Source organism: Candoia aspera, chromosome 10 (assembly GCF_035149785.1).
Source record: "Candoia aspera isolate rCanAsp1 chromosome 10, rCanAsp1.hap2, whole genome shotgun sequence".
Lineage (NCBI taxonomy): Eukaryota > Metazoa > Chordata > Lepidosauria > Squamata > Boidae > Candoia > Candoia aspera.
The window spans coordinates 22,829,750-22,849,487 of record NC_086162.1 but is presented as its reverse complement, the minus strand read 5'-3'; the positions used below and the strand labels follow the sequence as shown (position 1 = coordinate 22,849,487).

The following is a 19,738-nucleotide window of genomic DNA, read 5'->3' as shown; positions in this document are numbered from 1 at the left end:
CTAGGCTGCCCTGATTGGGCAGATTGTGGAATAAATCTGGCTCGTCTTCGACGATTGGTCGCCCCGTTTCCTCTGGAGGTGCTTGGGCTGCGTTTTCATTGGTCGCTTTACATACCGAGGGGAATTAGGGCGCCACTCGGAGCTTTTCCTCGGAAAAAGGCGGAGCTGGGGAAGCAAGGTCAGCGGCGAAGATCGGGCGCAAGGTCAGGTGGCTATCCCAAAGTGCAGCGCGGTCACCGTTGAGTTTCTAGTCCGAAGGAGCGCGCAGAAACCATAGAGAAGTGGGCTGATTACTCCTTTGGCCCCGCCCCGCCAACGGTTTCCATAGAAACCCAATTAGGCGGTTTCTAGGCTTCTCCAGGCAATCCTTAGGAGGGGGCATCCGGGCTAAATATGCTTTTCGTTAGGAAGTAATTTCTCTCCCGTGAATTTAATTGCAACGGCTCTCAGATTTTCAACCTCACGTGCTGTATGGGACTTTCACAGGGCACTTCAATCCTATTTTCACTGCACCCCAGAAAATGATGGTTTCTAGGTCCCCCATTGGGGGCCAGTATCTAGTGCGCCCTGTCCTCAGGGCAAGGCCATCACCCTCTGCCTGGTCCATAGTAGAGGCAAGCCATCTTCATGCTGGTACCCTCTAGATGGACAACTCCCATCACTCACAGCCAGCCTGGCCATTAGGAGTAGCTGTCCAACACAGCTGGAAAGCATCTGGATTGGGGATGCTTAACTTAAAAGCTGAATCAAGATATTCTGGGCCCTTGGCCCATGAGAACCATAACAGGCTTGCAAGAAGATGCAGAATTTGAAGCCACTCCTTAAAAAGCACTAGAGGATCGACCAGCCGAGTTTTCTTGCATGGAGTTGCTGTTTCAGAATATGCACCTGCTTCTGAAGCTGATTTTTGCTTTTGCAGGTTTGCAATAATTTTCCCAGGCACACAACAGATCCACATTTATTCTGCTTTCCACTGCATGAAGTTAAGGCAAAATGCAACACTGACTTTTTTTCCCTCAAGAATGCCAGCTACCACTCTTCCTAAATCCTCCTGAAGTGTCAGACTACAAATGCAATGAGCCTGCCACCTGAGCAGGACAGGAATTTGGGTCCCACCTCTGGAAGGCATCAAGTCCGGAAGGGCTTACAAATATAAAATGAGATTAGTTGCTCCCTTTACCCACCAACAGAACACACTGTGGGAGCCACGTGGGTTTGGTAAAATTTATTTAAGAAACAGCCATCTGGAGTATAAAAATGCCCCTCTGTGTCCCTGCTGAAGTTCAACCATGCAAGAGTGTCAGACCAAGGCACGTTAAAGATAGCAGGAAGAAAAAGGCATGGGGTGTTTGTGTGCGACAATCGTTCCCTCCCCCTGACCCTAAGGTCCAGGTATTGTTAGTAGGATTGGTGAGCAACAGCTAGTACAAAAGAATCATAAACATAATTAAAAATCCCTCAGTGCCAATTGGTACCCGCATCTAGGAAAAACAGCAGCAGTGGCAGAGCGCAAGGAGACTTTGTCTTGGAATAGTAAATCAACTCTAGGAACGTAGTTTAAAAAATATTAGCTAAAAACAGCAATCCAAAAACTTTCACATTTTCAGATCAGGAGCCCAGAGACGCAAAGGGTTAGTGTAAGGGTCCTAACTGACCCTAATGGAGCAGGGCCCAAGATCTGGGGATGCAGAATCACAATTCAAGTAATGACCGGAGCCTGTGCCAGAATGATGAGAAAAGGAAGGCAGGGCCAGTTTGGCACACCATCTTTACTCCTCCAAGGAGAAGCTCTTCCTTCAGAAATTTGGAAGGCTCCCCATGGACCAGGAACTGCAAATCCTTCGTGAGAGAGCATCCAGGTCAGACTCTCCACGTCTGATGCCCCCCACAAGTCTCGGAGTACAAATCCCATCATTTTTGGCCACCTTTGTGCAATATGCAGGCAACATTACCACACGGTTTATTCCCAAATTCATTGAAGGGTAAAGTGAGTACCTAGTGGCAGGCATGCCATGAAAAGTGGAAGGTCTATGCTAATGCCTCCAGGGAAACTTTTGACAGCTGTATCCTTGTGGTAAGTTCTCCCCTCTCTCTTAGTAGCTCATGGCTAACCATACAGAGGGCCCCAGCAGATACTTCCCACGCCTTTAGCCTTCTCCGAACCATTCTTCTCCATGCAAAGCAGTGGAATTACGGTCAGGAGAAAGAAGGGGTCTTATAACACTGTTTCTGCCCTGCACCATTTCAGAATTGCATCAAGGCTTCTGTTTCCCTTTCTGGAAATTCTCCATGCATGGTTAGCTTGATGCTGGAAAGGTGACTTTTACCTGGTCTCAGGTGGGTTTTCTGCATGCTTTTTTTAAAAAAAACAAAAGGGTTTTTTTTTTTCTGAAGGGGTTTTTTTCTGAAGAGTTAGGATTAATCAGGCAATCTCTTACATAGGTTGGGGGCAAGAGACCTTGTGATGCCTGTGACCCTAACTGTAGCTTTAATAGGTGCTTTTGCTGTTCCCTGCAATTCAGAGCGTTGCAGTCCAGAAACAGTTTAGACCGGCTGATGTGAATCTTTCACCAAGATAGCCTGAAAGCATCACGGCAGGAGATAAATTCTGGGGGGATGGGAGACCCAGGGAGGCGAAGGTGCAAGATACATGCACCGTGCCAAACCGCAGCAAGACTGGGTGTGGAGGGAGCTTCCACCTCACTGTAAACAGATTAACAAGCATCCAACTACATTCCCTGGATGGCAGTATCCTTGTGGGCTCAGCAGCAGCACAGCTTGGCTGGAGGGTCTACCAGATCTTGGCAGTGGAGCCCTCCGCGGAAGAAAGATCTGGAATCGAAAGTCCCAGAAGTCAAGAGCACACATTAGGCATACTCTATCGTAAGGCTGGGGGTTGAGGAAGAAACACTGGCTCCGGTTCGACTGAGAGGCGGGAGGCACGAAGTGGTGAGACCCTTCGGATCAAGACAGGCCTTGCCCACCTGAGGCACCTGTGAAAGGCAGTGGGACGTCCAGGAAGTGGAGCTGGGCATCTAAGAGGATGTAGTGGACAAGCAGCAGCTTCTCTCCAGGACCAACACGAGATACCTTTTAAGCAGCATCCCCTTTTTTGGACTGCAGCTGTAAGATGAGCCAGGAGGTTTAGACATACATGGCTCTGGACATCACAAAGGCCTTATCGGTGGCCATGGGGGTCAAGGCCACATCGTCCTCCGTAGCCGCGAAGGACAGGGCGTCGTAGATGGGGTTGATCTGGTCTAGATATTCATCTTCCAGACTAGGGCCAGCCTCGCCTGCCGCCTCTCGCTCCTCCAGGGTTGGCAGTTCGTGGTACCGCGGCGCCTCCTGCAGAAGGGGCAGGGGAACGGGGAGTGGGGAGGCATTTATTACCTGGGAATTTGCCTCACAATGGGAAGTTCCCTGGGTCAAACATCAGAACTCTTAGAAACGCCAAAATCCCTACCTCAAACGCTACATAAGCAGAGCCCTCCCTGGTTTCATCTTGCACATCAGAAATCAGACCTCAAGGTGGGGTTGTCAGGGATGTGCACGTAAGAATCCGGAGACTCCTGGCCTTCTTTTTCCTTAAATAGCACAAGTTTCTAGTCCTTATGACTGGGGGAAGAAGTACCCTCTACCAAGTATATAGAGGTTGGAGAAGGCAGCTTCTGTGTTCTCCCTGAAGAGATACAATATGGGTGGCATCATAAATCACATGTTACAGCCACACCTTTAACTTGGGGTTTCCTTGTCTGCAGTTCAGGCCTGGCCACTCTGGCACTGCTTTTTGTAGATCTCTGGAGCTGGAGCACACACAGGAAGAGCCCACACGACGTCTTTGAGCTTATCTTTGGTTATCAAACACAACTGCTAGCTCACAGAACCCCCTGCGTCCGAACCAGTTGTACTTGGCATGGCTTGCGTAACCTCCTAAGGCAATGGCGGAGGTTTTCCACATCACTCTGAACAACAAGATACCCAATCGCATTTTAGCACAACCTAGCATGTGGTGTGAACCCAGCTAGCCACACAGTGCCCAAGGGCGCTTCTTCCCCCAGTCATAAGGACTAGAAACTTGTGCTATTTAAGGAAAAAGAAGGGTTCTGATGTTTGACCCGGGGAACTTCCCATTGGTAGGCAAATTCCCAGTTGTCCACATTAAACCTGTTTCAGAAGAGTTGTTCGCCAGCTCCTCACCTCTGTCGCAGTGGTGCTGGCTCCTCCGAAGAGGTCATCTGCGACACTGGGGTCATAATAGGGAGCTTTGAGTGGGATGCCTTCGGCCCCAGTGGGGTGAGGAACCTGGAATAAAGCAGAGAGGTGGTGAAGACAGGATCGCGCCTACGGTGCAGGATACCGGTTTGCCCCAGAGTCTGGGGCCAAATCCGGCTGCGGAAAACCCCTTCTGGCACCTCATCGTGTTGCTTTTCCAAGGAGGTTTTTCCCATTCATCCAGACCCCTCATATTCAGTTGCAGGAAGAAAAAGAAAAGCATGGCTATAGTTTGACTGCCGTTTCATTTCCAAGGTGTGGTTATTCCAGATGTGAAATACTGGGAATAAGATTAGGTCTCCTGAGAATCCCAGCTTTTCATCTAAACCAGTGTTTCTCAACCTTGGCCACTTGAAGATGTGTGGGCTTCAACTCCCAGAATTCCCCATGCTGGCTGGGGAATTCTGGGAGTTGAAGTCCACACATCTTCAAGTGGTCCTGGTTGAGAAACACTGATCTAAACACACACACGCACAGACAAGTTCCTAGACCTTAGATTGCCAGAAGAGGGTAGACTTCATACCCTGAAATTTTGGAAACGAAAGAGAAAGTCTGGACACAATTTCCAGTGACTGGAAGCAGACTTTCACTGCCCTGCTGTGTTCTTTGCCGTGTTCCATAGGTCAAAAACACGCAGGCTGAAAGCAAGCACCTTATAATGACGTACTTGGGTTGGGAAGATTTATGGAAGCCTCACCACAGGCTCATTTCGTCCAAAATATCCCTCTAGTGCAGAGTAGTAACAGCCCCAGTTGTTGCTTTATATTTTTAATTTTTTTTTGCCTTGGACTTAAGTCACTGATTTCATTTTGAGTCTGGGTCTGCCTTTAACGCAGCATTCACCAACTCTTTTGCCTGTGCTGGAGTACCCCAGTGGTCGGGGAAGGCAGATGCCCGCAGACCAGACAGCAAGCAGGGCTGATCCTTACCGGTTCCGTTTCTTCCGACAGTTGGCAAGGTGGGGGCGGCTTGTAGGCTGGGGGTCCTTCCAAACTGCAGAGACAGGAAGAAACAAGACCACGCAAAGGCATTTAGCAATCTATTTTGCATTTACACACAATGGTGACCGACATGGCCTGGTTGAGGCAGGACAGTTTGCTCTCATACAACAGGATTGGGTGGGGTGGGTGGATGGGCTGAGGCTCCCCAGATGTTGCCAAATTCCAACACAATCTAATCCCAGAAAGCATGAGATACCGGAAGGTCAAGCAACATCCGGCGAGCCTCTCCTTCATTTATTCAAGTTGTAAAATGTTATGCTGCCTTTCATTCAGGAGCATAAAAGCGCTCCTTCCTCATATTTTTCTTCACAACAACCCTGCGAGGGAGGATGAGATGAGAATGCCTGGCTCAAAGACACCTAGGGGGTGTCTGTGGCCGAGAACCTGGATCTCCCTGGTGGCCATCCAACAGCTTCATCACAGCACCACAGAGTCAGGGATGGCTCTACTTTTAACTGGAAAAAGGGGGTGTGAGAAATGGGGGGTCCCAGGTCCTCCCCTTCCTAAGTATTTGATCTTAGCAGATGCATTCTGGGTCTTGCAGCCTGATTGCAGGAGGCAAGACTTGCCCCGCCTCCTTCTGGTCCCACCCCTCCCGTTTATGGCTGAAGCCCCACCCATTCAAGCCATGCAGCTCCAGGGTTTATGGCCAAAGACAGCAAGCTGGCTGGGGAATTCTGGGAGTTGAAGTCCACCCGTCTTAAAGTCGCCAAGGTTGAGAAACCCTGACCAAAGAGGTGCAACCCTTGATTGAACGAGGGCTGACTGTTCCTGCTGCAAGGAGATTCAGGGGTGGATGGGCGGGAGGCCCCCTTCCCTCCACCTGACCCCCGCCGCCCTCTCCGCCTGGCTTCCCAGAACAAACTGAGCCACTTACTCGTCCTCCTCATGATCCATCCGGTTCTTTTGCTGCTGCCGACAGATCAGGATGCCGGTGGCCACCACAGCCAAGGCCACGATGGTGGCTATGAGGCCGCCGATGATGCCCCCAGTGGTGGCTGCGCCGGTTGTGTTGGGCTTATCTGGACAAGGGGGATGAAAGCATGAGGTCAGTGAGGCGGGCAGGCGATGCTGGCAGGAGCACCCTCCCCCCAGCAGGCCTGAGGGCGAGGGTGATAGCCCTACAGCCATGGGCTCCAGGCCCCCCCCACCCCCCAATCTCCAGCCCAGTGGCCCGGCCTATCCAGTATTTAGGAAATCCAAATCCTGCTCCAAGGTTTATCCCACTTTGCTACAGGAAGGAGTCACAGACCTGTATATGGCATGTTAATGTTTGCCTGACTTCTTTTCGCTTTGCAAGATACATGTGGTTCCTGCACAGGAGTGGGGAACATTTTCCAACGCTGAGGGTGGATGTCGGGGCCCACATGCAGGCAGTGGAGGGGCCAGAAACTGTAAAATAAGGTCCTGGTTGTGATCTACAAAGCTCTTCTTCAAGGTGTAGGAACTGATGTCACGTTCCATCACACCTGGTTACCTTTCTCCCACTGCTTCTGCCTGCCCCACTAGATTGGCAGAATGGGCACACTCCAGGTCCCATCCTTGCAGCAATGCCATCTAATGGGTACCGGGAAGCTTGCCTTCTTGGTCCTGGTGCCTACCCTCCAGAATGGCTTCTTCCCCCCAGAGCAGTGTTTCTCAACCTTGTCAACTTTATGCTGTGTGGACCTCAGCTCCCGGGATTCCCCAGCCAGCAATCTGGCTGGGGAATTCTGGGAGCTGAAGTCCACACAGCTTAAAGTTGACACGGTTGAGAAACACTGCCCCAGAGGTTCATGTTGCCCTGACTCTGCTGTCCGTTAAGAGAATCTGGAATACTTGGCTCTTTCCCCAGTATATTAGTCTTTTATTAGTTTTCTCCGGTCATACCATCTTGTTGGGGACTTTTTTAATGGGCCATTTTTATTGTAAGCCACCCAGAGTCAATTAAGTTGGGCAGCTCTATTAATCTGATAATTCTTTCCTTCCCTGGCTATTGAGCTCTCGTGCATAACATTCCCTGCCCTTTCCTCACTGGCACTGTGCTAAGCCATCACAGAGCATGCTTGATTTACACAGTGCCATTGTGTTAACCCAGATAATTGTGGTTTCTACCTTGTATGATTTAAGCAAGCCATGCCTTAGTGCAGTGGGTGAACCAAGGCATCCTCCCTCCCTCCCTCCCACACACACACACACACTGCAAAAGATGCTAAACTCAGACTTCCAATTATTGGGAATCTCACTTGGCTGTTGCCACTCCAGGGACTTTGACAAGCTGTGATTGGCACCTTTCCAAGTGTATCCTTGCAACCACAACTACTACAACTGATTTGCCCAGGGCTGGGTTCGAGGAGCCGTAACACTGTCCGCAGAAGCCAGCGGGAGGACATTTCAGTCTCTAGACATCCGCAGCAGGCTTGGAAATTGCCGTTCTCTTAAAGAGACACTCCAGCATGACAGAGATGAGTTAAAATGCATAACAAAGCTTGAGTCTGTTTGTAGGCCTGTTTACGTCCATTGCAGCAATACCGAGAAAGCACCTGGTGACGCCTTAAGCAGACCAGCGTTTGTCAGATGACAGCAGTAACAGTTTTAAAAGTTTGTGTTGCCTGATTTGGGCTAACGCATGATGACCATTTCCTGCCCCTCTGCAGGTTTCAGTTAACAATTTTAAAAAGGTGGCAAAATCACCAGGGAGTGCTGTTGCAAATGCTTTGGTTCAATTGGGCATTTCATTCTCACTCAGTCCTTTTGGCGTTCCGTTGCTATTTGTGTGACAGGCATGTGTCTGTGCATATACACTGATTCCCCCCTCCCCAGTCCACCGAGGATAACACTTTACACAGCTGATGACACAACCTCTACTTTGTGAGAGAGGATGCCATTCTTCCTTTGCCACTTTCAAGAAACGCCGTGGCAGCAATGATCCCCCAAAGTCTTTGTGGCACGTCATACCTTAACCCACATATTACAGGCAAAGCATTTCTGAACCAAACAGTCCTTTGCCTTTCTTTCTACAGAAATGTAGCATTTCTGCATTTCTGGAGCAAGACTGGGTTCAAGGATCTAAGCCCTTTGTTGCTGGCTTGCCTTTTGCACTTTTAGCCACTAGATGGCGCTTCAACCCTGCAAGGCGGAGGACGGGGTGAGTCTTTCAGCCCTTTCATGGTAGAACCTGCCTGGAGAATATCGAATTGCCTGTTACTCTCCACCTTGCAGAGGGGGAAAGCGAGGTAGGCACAGGCAGGGAGATACATTTTTGTTGGCTGCATCCTCTTACAGCTTCAGCTGTTGTGCCTTTTGAACTTCTGGGAGACTGAGGCAGACGGTGAGGATGGGAATCCCCAAAGTGATACCATCCCTAATTCTGGGCTAAACAGGCAAGGCGCTATGGGTATACTGGGGGAATCAGGTTTCCTCGTTTCTAAGCAACTGTACCATGCACAAGCCAGAGATGGTGCTGGACATAGGGGTTAACATGCAAAAAAGCCCTAAGCTTTCAAGCGTTCATTTTTTCTTTATGGAAATCAAGTTTCTAGTTCTTCGGGTGCGTGGCAACAGAGGCGGCCTTCTCGGGAAACACAGATCAGCTTCCCAGGAGTCAGAAAAAGGGGTTTTGAGTTTAGCCCTTTGCGTTTTTCCAAGATCAACAGGAGCAAAACATATTATGCAAAGCAGAGGCATATACAGCAACATAATTCAAACAGGTTAGAACGATTAGCTTTCCTCTGATTTAATTTCTAAGCAGGAAGTGGGTAAATGTGCAGTCCTGAGAATGGATGCTGGGATTGTGCCTTTTTCTCTCTCTGTAACAGCCTAGGGCAGTGTTTCTCAACCTTGGCAACTTGAAGCTGGGTGGACTTCAACTCCCAGAATTCCCCAGCCAGCAGAAACACTGGCCTAGGGACTACAGCTTATTTGCACTGTGGGGGAAGAGCCATCGGGATCTGCAGCTTGCCAGCCTGCTCTAGGAAAAACAGCAGGGCCTGGCAATTGAGTCACCACATCTGGAGGGACCCAGCTTGGAGAATGCGGCCTTAAATAAAATCAGCCTTGCTTTCCCCATTCTTACACTCGCAATACGAACATGATACTTCTCTGCCTGAGAAGGGGCTACCGTGGGAACGGCTGAAATCCAGAGACACTCTTAAGGAGGGCACCAGGTAGGAGAAAGGATCTCGCCCGAACTGCCCACCTATGCTTTTCGTAAGAGCTTGATGCACAGAGGTGAATGCCTATAGAACAAGCTGCTGTTAACAGGTGCAGATGCCCAGAAAACAAGTTGGCAGCCCTAAGCTGTAAATAACTGGGTGGCTGTTCTTTTATGGCCCATTTCCTGTTGCTCATCTGTGCACCAGAGAACAAATGCTTGTTCCACGCGGGGCAAAGACAGTGTCAGAACCCTCCATTCCCCTGAGGTCCATCCCAAGTTCCCCTTTGCATGGAAGCAGCATCAGAAACTCCCACATGGTCCACCTAGAAGCTGAAGCACAGCCTTTCCTGTGCCATCTGACTGCTGCCAGCTTGGCGTGTTCATCCAGGAACAGATTCCCCCCTCCAGCCCTCCTGGGAAAACCCATAATTACACACAGCCCCATACATTATGCATGGACAAGCTCAGAGCAAGTGGTGGCTTGTGGCCTCTTTTGCAGCAGCTCAAAATTATTATTTTTAGGTTGAGAGGTTGAGATTTTCGGTGGAATTCGTTTGACGCCAGCCCTGTTGCCAAGAAGCTTGGCCGGCTAGGAATACCGAAACTGGAGGAGAGGGCAAGAGAAAGAACCAAGGGGTGGGGAAGATAATGTTGGAAGACCATGGGAGATGTACTTGTCTCCCTTGGTAGAGAAGGGTTAGCCTTTTTTTAAGTAAAGAAATGAAGAAAATTGGACAGGGCAGGAACAGGGGTATGAACCTGCAGGAACAGGGAAACTGCCCTATAGGTTTAGGAAATTCACTTACTGGCTCTATCTATGATGTCTTCATACAGCACACTTAACTGGGCCAGTTAAAGACCTAGTCCATGTATTCATACAATACGCTAAGCTTGTTAGCGTTAACCCTGGTTAATTTGGGTGAGTGCATTGTGAAAATCCAACCTGTTTAGTTAGTTTATACTTCTACGTCTCATTGCAGACCCAGAAAACCCAGGTTGCAGAGGCTGTGCGAACGCAGAAAGAGAGTAAAACCTCCCTCAAATAATGTGTGTATGTGCATGTGCACAATTTAGGATGGAAGGAAGCTACCTTGGAGATAATTTAATCCAACTTCCTGTCCAGTGCAGGAATCGACTCCTACAAATGGCCATTTAGTTTGCTTAAATATCTCCACAGCAAACGTGCAAACTGACTGAACCATAGCTGGCTGAATTAATCCAGTTGCCTAGCACGCACCATTCACGGGACGTTAAACTGACCCCCAACTGGGGGCTGGGCTTCCACAAGTTACTGGGCTAAATGTGATTATGTGTTTCCTGCTCAGTGTGCTGGGTGAGCTTGGAGAACAGCATCAGTCTTGATCCCCGTGGATTAGCCCCATAGGTTAGCGGACTACTGTCTTACATGCCATGCCATCATCATGGAAATTCATCTACATTGTTTTGTGTGATTGCCTCATGATGCATGTGATACCATCCCAGCCTTTATGGAGACCAATGGTTGGCGTGTTCTGTGAAGCCAGCCACAGTTCAGTGAGACCTGGCTAGGTGGACCCCCCCCAGCGATCAGGAGCAAATGAACGCCTCTAGACTGGGTGGGGAGTCAAGTGTGTGGAGAGGGAGGGCCATTCTGGGCAACGCTACTGGGGGGTTGAAAGAAGGGGGGTGTCAGATGGATTAGAAATGGAGCCTGCTCCCCAAGCCTGGCCAGGAGGACACAAACCACTCAGGAGGGCACTGGGCACCCAGCTTGCCAAGCCAGGAGTAGCCTTAAGCTGTCTCTCTCCAGCCACCCAGGCGATGGGTGAGGGAGGGTTCTACTGTTCGTGCCAAAGAAAACCATTTCAGTATCTCCCCCAGTCAGTCCTCCCCAGCAAACTGGCCCAGAAGGGAGAAGACGTGTGTGCACACCTGTGGTGGTGGTGGTGTCATTTTCTACCCTTCTTTGTTCTGCATTAATTAACCCTCACTTCTAGTACATGCCCCACCCACTCTCCACCCAGGGGTCCAAGCATCACTTTCCTCGGGCTTTACAGTATAAACGAGCAGTGGAAAGAAAGGAAGGGAGGGCTCAAACTGCAAGACTGATGCAGGTGACTCAAGCCGCTCCAAGGCCAGCTGGGAGGACACGAGATTGTGTGTCAGCCTCTGACATCCTTTGGGCCTTGAGGAGGAAGCAATTTCAGCCACAGGAGTGCTGGGCGTTAGCTTCCAGGCACAACCTGGGGAAAGAGGGATGGGCTGGTCAGTTGCAAAGAAGCACCAAGTGGCCCTAAAGGCAGAGGAGCAACACTGGCCTGGCATGACTTTCCTTCCTCCCCACATGACTAGTGGCATTTCCTAACCAATCAGACAGTCTTTTGCCTCCGCAAGGGCAGGTGGAACCTCCAGGTGTGGCTAAGGGCGGGGCCCGATAGGACTTGCAGCCCCACGCGTTGCTGTCAGCAAGGTACAGGCACTCCTCCCTAATCCTGCACCCTCCAGATGTTTTGGAGCACAAATCCTAAATTCCTTTGCCACGGCCGCACTGAGCGTGACAGTTCCAGTCCAAAACATCTGGAGGATGCCAGGATGGTCACTCTTCCTCTAAAACCACTTGCACCATGCTGCCAGCTGCGAAGTGTGGACTACCATTCCCAGAATTCCCATCCAGCAGGCTGATGGCTGAGGAATCTGGGTACTCCAATGGAAGGCACTGGCTTGGGGAAATGGCTGGACGATGAAGCAGGCGTTTTCGGCCACCATGTTCCTGCTGCTGGGTCTAAAGGTGGCTTGGTTTGTAGTTCCCAGACCTCGTCTGTTGTGGATTTCTGTTTACATCCATCTCGATTTTCCCAGTGGCCTAAAAACTAACTTTGTCTGCCTCCTGTTCCTGAATTACAGTTCCTCTCCACTCCTGGCACTGGCTGGTCTGGGGCTGGCAGGCCCAACAACTTTTGGAGGCCCCCCGCTTCATCCCTGCCTTAACCACTGGGGAGCACCCCCATTTTTCAAGGCCAGAAATACCCTGTGCCCCTATTTCTGCCAGTGAGCCCAGCATCCTCGCCCATGTGCATTTGCGTTTTGTCATCCATTGGGGGTTCCATCCGGTCCTCAAGCATTTGCCCATCCCTGCAAGTTGGTCCTGCGGGCCAACTGTCACCCGTAATTCCTCCCTGCCGTGCAGGCCAAGGCTTTGGCAAACCGGTTCCTGGCCGGGAGGACCGTTGGCGAGCTGCATTTGAAGGGAAGCCTTTGGCTAAGGGAGAAAGGCTGCCTTTGCCAAACAGGCCAGACCGGAGAGGGTACAGTAATCCACTTTATCGGCTGGGATAATCCACTCTGACAGGTGGCTATGAGGAAATAGGCTTCGGGGAGGTAGAGTCGGAAGCGAGTCAGGGCCCGAGAGAAGGTAGGGCACAGAGAAGCCAGCAGATGGGTGAGTCAGATGGGCGGGTCGGGGAGGAAGAGGAGGGGAGTCGAGGGGAGCGAAACCTCGCCATCCTGGGAAGAGAGGGGGTTTCAGAGGGAGGGAAAAGGAAGAAAAGTGGGAGTGCAAGGTTCATTTCCGGAAGGAGCAGGCTCAAATTCCCCAAAGGTGACAACATGCGTGTGCCAGAATGTTACGCTCATGCCCTCCCACGCCAAAGACTGGCCACTAACGGGGGGGGAGGGGTTGACTAGAACTTGGCTCATATTGCCATCTACATTTTTTTCCCCGCTGCCTTGCAGTGCTCCTCCCTTGGCACCTGCCAATCCTTTCGCCTTGCAGCTCTCCCGCTCCCCAGCCACTGAGGATGCTGCTCCAGGCCGACGGGAGTTCCAGTTTTAAAGCCTTGGGAAGGGATCGGGTTAGGGAAGGTGCATGAACTGCCCAACGCCCCTGATCCTCACCGCTCCCCCATTCCGAAATATATTTGAAAGACATCTCAGCCCCTGCAACCAGGGCCACAACTTGGGTCTGTGTCACCCGGGGCAAACATGGATTCCACGCCTATTTTGGCACCCGCCCAGCACGGCGCCTGGGGCGCATGGCCCAGTTCCCCCCCACCCCAGTTGCAGCCCTGAGCAGCTGGCGGTGGTGCAGAGGCTGTTTGCCCAACAGAACCGCTTCCAGCTGCATTTCCTTCAACAGGAGGCCCTTCCTCGGTTTCAGCCCCTCCCTTGGGAATGCCTTCGCCTGTTTACATGAAACTAGACAAAAGGGTACTTTCGGCCTGGGGAAAAATGAGCCAAGTGATCTGCCCTCTTCAAGGAGCTCGGAGTGGGTTTGCTGCTGGTGCCCATAAGAACTCATTGCACGAATTGAAAGCAGGAGGGCAAAGCGTCAGAAGTCCCCGCTTGGCTTTAAACCAGTCACTTTGCCCCCAACTTCAGACTGCATTTTTTCTTTTTTTTTGGCCACTGCAGGGGGAAATCCTCTCCTGTCCTACCCTACAGAGCTGATGTGAAGAATTATTTCCAACCCTGATACGTGACATTTTTGGTTATCGGTAACTGTTACAGGCCTTGCATCATTTAATGTGGGGTTTTTTTTGGTGGGGGGGTGTTACTGGGTGCAGAATTTTCTCAGAGAGCCGTATTATCCCCTTAAATAGCTAGGAGGAGGAAGGAGTATTAGGGCTGTTCCCCACCTTGAGTCGTTTATAAAAATAATAAAGGCAGGATAAAAATAAATAAAAAATATAAATATAAAAGCCACAAGCAGGGGGGGAGGGGGAGAGGGAGTGTACTCCATTACCGTTTTTTCCATGCTAAGAGAATCTGTTTAACCTGAATGCAGCTCTTAAAAATAATCAGGAAGAAGCACTCCACTCATAATGGGACCGAGAGATCTTTATCTGAGCTAAGGCCTCCTTAGAAACATGGACAAATTTACACAGACAAAAAATAAGTCGACTGTTACTGGGCCAGGAGAGGAAAAATACCCAGCCTCGCCCATCCTTCACCTTTCACAGAAAAACGGCGTACACGAAGATAAGCAGGAGTTTCAGTTAAGATCTCTGCACAAAGCTGCCACAAAGCACGGGAGCAAAGGTCGATTTGTTGAGAAAACTGCCAATGCAACTACAGGTAGTCCTTACTCGATGACCACAATTGAGACTGGCATTTTGGTTGCTAAGCGAAGCTGTCATTAAGTGAATCCAACCCGATTTTATGACCTTTTCTTGCAGTGGTCATTAAGCGAATCACATGGTCGTTAAGCAAATCATGCAGTTCCCTATTGATTTTGCTTGCCAGATCCAGCCAGGATGGTTGAAAACGGCGATCACGTGACCACTGGATGCTGTGATGGGCATAAATGCAAACTGGTTGCCAAGCACCCAAATCGTGATCACGTGACCACAAGTATGCTGTGATGATTGTAAGTGTGAGCACCAGTTATAAGTCAGTTTCTTCAGCATCGTTGTCTGAACTGCCACTAAATGAATGGTTATTAAGTGAGGACTACCTGTACATGAAGAGAAGCAGGACTTTCAGTTAAGATCTGTGCACAAAACTGCCACAAAGCAGAGGAGGAACAGGTGATTTGTTGAGAAAAGTGCCAATGCAACTATTTCTTAAGGGTTACCTCCCTCCCTTTATTGACATCTTTGAGTGTTGTGTACAAACTACAGTTGGGTTTCCAACATGGCTTTTCTCTCCTCGTTCCCGCCAATTAAGCTTGGTCTCCAAAACACGTTCCATTTCAGTGCCAGTGCCGGGGTTTTTTTAAAACCCTGATCGTTTCACCTTGCAAGCCACCTCCCCAAATCAGGTGTCAACAGAGTCTTCATTTCCAAAGAACATGATTAAAAATTAACTTTGTGCCACCTTTTTCTCTTTCCAAATCTCCACTAAATATGCCCCTGCACATAACCACCGTGGTTATCCTAAAGAGCAGTGTGTCTCAACCTTGGCCACTTTAAGATGGGTAGACTTCTTAAAGTGGCCAAGGTTGAGGCACACTGCTGAAAAGGGTACCTTAAATGCCATGCTTTACAGAATTTCTGCTGGGAGACATTTATGACAGACAATTCCTTCTAATAGTTATAGGCCGCTGCTCAGTAACGTTTTGCTCATCACACAGCCATGGTTTGTTTAAGCCATTCCCACTTGAGTTCACACAGCACCCTCACTCATAAACTCTAAGTCACAGATCACAACGGCTGGGTTCATGCACTTTGTCACAGAGGTGCAAACTACACTGTGTCCGTGCATTATGTGAACGCAGCCCTTTAAGGCTACTATTGGATGGCAGCAGGACACAGGGGGTGGAAGTCCAACAGGTAAACATTTTTCTCTCCTTCTCCATGATGTTGAGAAACTTGCAACTGACCCTTCCTGTCCAGAACAGAACTGAGAACCTTGGCAATGGCACCCAGTTTTTCCTCTCCTGTTGTGAACCCAAAACCAAGAACTTGAAACCACAAAGTAACTGGGAAACAATCCTAGAAAATCTTGATCCTTCTTCCTGTGGGTGACAGAGGATATCACACTTTGCATCATTGACTCATCCTCCCAACCCATCTTAAGAGCAGACCCAGTCACCCCAAAACTGCCATCTCAGCTTTCTGCTGAGTTTGGAAAATCTCCCATATTAACCTGTTGCCAGATCTGCAGCTACGCCAGGCTAATTATAAATGCCGTCCTGGCTTGGCTATTAATATCCCAAGAACTGTACCATGCTTTGAGAGGAGCCACCTGATTTCTTGTAAATGGACCACGTGATGCACAGTGAAACACGGCTGCAAGTATTTAATACTTGTCGGTGGTATTTGTATGCTGATGCCAGCCATGAACTGTGCTTGTTTATTTTCAGTTTCCTGGTGAATTGATTCTGCTGTTCGTGAAAGGGCACCTCCCTATACTTTGAGTTTTGCTCCGAGCCATAACAAACTCAAAAGCTGCTTGTGGAGAAAGGGGAGATTAAACAAAAAAACTGACCATGTTTATACTTCACACTAAATTATAGTTTGTCTATCAGGTCTATTGAGCGAACCACAGCTGGTTAGGTTTGCACATGTTAAACCATGCACCAAGCTTTAAAAATCACAGCGTCTGAGTTCACAGACTGGGTTAAGCCAAACCAAAGCAAACCAAGAGAAGTTGTATTATCCGTGCCTGGCTGAATCAGGGTTGCTTTAATAAACACCATGAACCACATACACTAACCATGTGTGTTGGGTTTACAGAACACATGAATCCACAAAATAGTTAATCAATTTTGGCCTACTCAATAGTTTACTGCTGTCCTTAACTTTGGGAACTTTAAGATGTGTGGACTTCAACTCCCAGAATTCCCCAGCCAGCATGGCTGGCTGGAGAATTCTAAGAGTTGAAGTCCACACATCTTAAAGTTCCCAAGGCTGAGAAACACTGGTTTATTGTGATTATGGGCCAGCAGAACCAGCAGTTCAGGAGAGCGTTATGGATATAATACTTGAACTTGAGTCTTAAAAGGTTAGAGACTCGGATCACCAACAGCGGTGGGCCATCTTCCAAAACCAACCAAGAGACAGGAACATGACCTTCTCTCAACCTTTCTCCAAAATCTAACTCTCTAAGCCCTTTTAATAGCCCCTTAAGCAGAAACAGCTGTGAAGTGTGTCTTCCCAGACCACAGCCTGGATGGGGTGAAGGATGAAAATAATTGGTCATGGGCTTCAACAACAAACTCAAAATCCGCAGAGGGACTCGATATTCACAGCAGGGCCTAGCGGGATCCTGTCCTGATGTGAAAATAGATTACAACAGCTGGGCGAGAAGGGAGTGTCTGGTGCACTTGTGGAGCGCATTAGCCAAGCACTGTGGCCAACCCTTAATGGCACTGATGCGTTCAGTATGCTGAATTTCACAGAGTGTTTTCCAGTGGCAATTACATACAATGGGTATTTTAGCTAACCATATCAAGATCAGATGCAAAATATTCCGTGGGGTTCCTACAGAGACCTTTCCCCAAACTGCTAGCTATTGAAGCCTTGGGGGAGACCCTAACCCGTCCATCCTAAGCTTTCAACGCACCACCAAAACTCTTGCCGATTGGGGTGGCTGATAAAAATTGAGAGAGACAGAGAGAGAGAGAGAGAGAGAGAGAGAGAAGTTAAATAATGAAGCTACGGTATCCTTCAGTCATGGTGTGTTGACTCAAGGTAGAAGCAAGACCGGTTTGCAAGGAGAGAAAGGCATGGAGAGGTCTAGCGAATGAATAGTGCTGCCACAAACCAGTTTTAGCATCATGTTTCCTTTTTTTCTCCTTATCTTGTGCTTTTAACTTTGGCTTGGGCTATTTCTTCCTCCTTTTCTGCATTTTGCAGCACATCCCTGCTTACCCAAAGAGAGATCTGTGTGATGGGGACTGTTTAGTGCAGTGTTCCTCAGCCTTGGCAACTTGAAGATGTGTGGACTTCAACTCCCAGAATTCCCCAGCCAGCCATGCTGGGAGTTGAAGTCCACACATCTTCAAGTTGTCAAGGTTGAGGAACACTGGTTTAGCATAACAGTCACAGCATGCATCCTTTTGAATGCTAATTCTCAAGAAAACTAAATTTCCTTGAAGCCAGGGTTTCCCAACACTGGCAACTTCCAGATATGTGGGCTCCCAGAATCCCCAGGTAGAATGCCATTACTAAGAATTCTGGGAATTTCTAAGTCCACCCACGGATGGGAAACACCAGTTTAAACCAACAGAGCAAATTTCTGGCTTTCCTGATGCTGGGTTTCTCCAACCACATCGCAGAAGCATCTAGAAAGCTACATTCAAGGCATTCGTTTCCCTGTCCCAGTCAGCTGGGACAGCCTGACTGCCTCCTTAAATTGTCCCACTGGATCCCACAACCACAGGGCTCAAATCCACATTCTGCCACCAAAACTTCCCAACTCTCTGGTTGGGAAGTTCAGTCCAAGTACATCTGTTAATGCCAATGAACAGTTGCATATATTGGAATGGCCACATTTTAAGCACAACCCACCCTTCCTTCCTTCCTTCCTTCCTTCCTTCCTTCCTTCCTTCCTTCCTTCCTCCCTCCCTCCCTCCCTCCCTTTTTCTTTTTCTTTTTCAAATGCACAACAGAAACAGCCCTTTTTCTTTCGAACAAGGTGGAGATCAGTTCCCCATTTTAGCACAGTCATAGCCAAACTCCAAGCATACTGGATTATGACTCCCAGCCTAGTCATAGGCAAGTCATCGTCCTGGCCTAACAGGAAGGTTGAGGAAATTAAAAAAACAACAACACAGCATCCCAAGAAGCTGGCCCACAGTCACAGAACAGGCTGAGAAAGCGAGGCACATCAACAACTTGTTTAACAGCAAGGCTGTTGAAAAGCCCACTGGCCAAGATTAACTGGGTGGAGCTGGAGAAGGTGCATCCACACTACCAGAGTTACATTACAGGCACTATGTCTCCTAAAGAGATGGGAAGCAGTCAAGCATGCCTCCTCTGCTCTATCTCCATGCGTGTGTATGCGCATGCGCGCGCACACAAACATATTATCAGCCTACATCAAACCATGTATGAGAGCAGCAACAAAATACTCTAGCACAATGTTTCTCGACCTTGGCGACTTCCAGCTGCGTGGACTTCAACTCCCAGAATTCCCCAGCCAGCCATGCTGGCTGGGGAATTCTGGGAGTTGAAGTCCACACAGCTGGAAGTCGCCAAGGTCGAGAAACACTGCAATTAATCTTCCACCTGCTTTATCCCATTCTGTATTTCCCTTGTTTTTGTCTGTTTCTTCTATCAATTCATTACTGCCCATTTTCTACCCTTGCTGGACTGTTTTGGGATTCCACTTTGGGCCCACCCACCCCCGCATCCCCTAAAAGTTTGTTGCACTTCAGGCAACTCTGGGTGTGCCCTGATCCCGTAGATACCTCTCCTTCACACAGTGCAAGAAAACTGGGTCACTCCAGCTGTTACTGAGTTGTAACTCTCAACTTCAGCCAGCACCACTAATGGTAAAGATGCTGGGAGGTGAAGATTCAGCATCTGGAGCCCTACAGGTTTTCCAGCCCAACTGTCCCCCTCAGAGTATAAGATTCCCCCTGCAAGGAGGACATCCTAATTATTATTGTCTGCAAGTACAAAGAGGTGCCACCACAGCTAACGGCTCAGTGTTTCTCCAAAACAGCCTCTTGGTTGCACCTGCTGGTACGGCATGTGGCAGATTCCCTTGAAGAGCTGTGAGCTCCTTCCTGAGGTAGACAGGTGGTCATGGAGACATGCTGAAGTTGACAACTCAGACTGCCTCCAAGCCACAGGCACCTGCTCCCCACCAACAGAAGGTATTTTGAAGGTTGCTTGGACATTGCTGTCATGTAATGTTTTAGAGGGCTGCTCACTGCCCAGAAATCCAAAACACTATGAAG

The 19,738-nt window shown here is 49.2% G+C and overlaps 1 protein-coding gene across 1 annotated transcript in view; it reads right to left on the bottom strand.

The window, feature by feature from the left end:
- Positions 1 to 2,868: 2,868 nt before the first annotated feature.
- NECTIN2 (nectin cell adhesion molecule 2) overlaps positions 2,869 to 19,738 on the bottom strand; it is a 55,277-nt gene continuing 38,407 nt past the window's right edge. Inside the window, exons 6-9 of the mRNA XM_063312290.1 lie at positions 6,154 to 6,298; positions 5,205 to 5,268; positions 4,201 to 4,305; positions 2,869 to 3,348 (exon numbers count right to left, since the gene is read on the bottom strand). Coding sequence (XP_063168360.1) covers positions 3,145 to 3,348; positions 4,201 to 4,305; positions 5,205 to 5,268; positions 6,154 to 6,298 — 518 coding nt within the window. The 3' untranslated portion in view covers positions 2,869 to 3,144. The remainder of the gene's footprint in view (positions 3,349 to 4,200; positions 4,306 to 5,204; positions 5,269 to 6,153; positions 6,299 to 19,738) is intronic.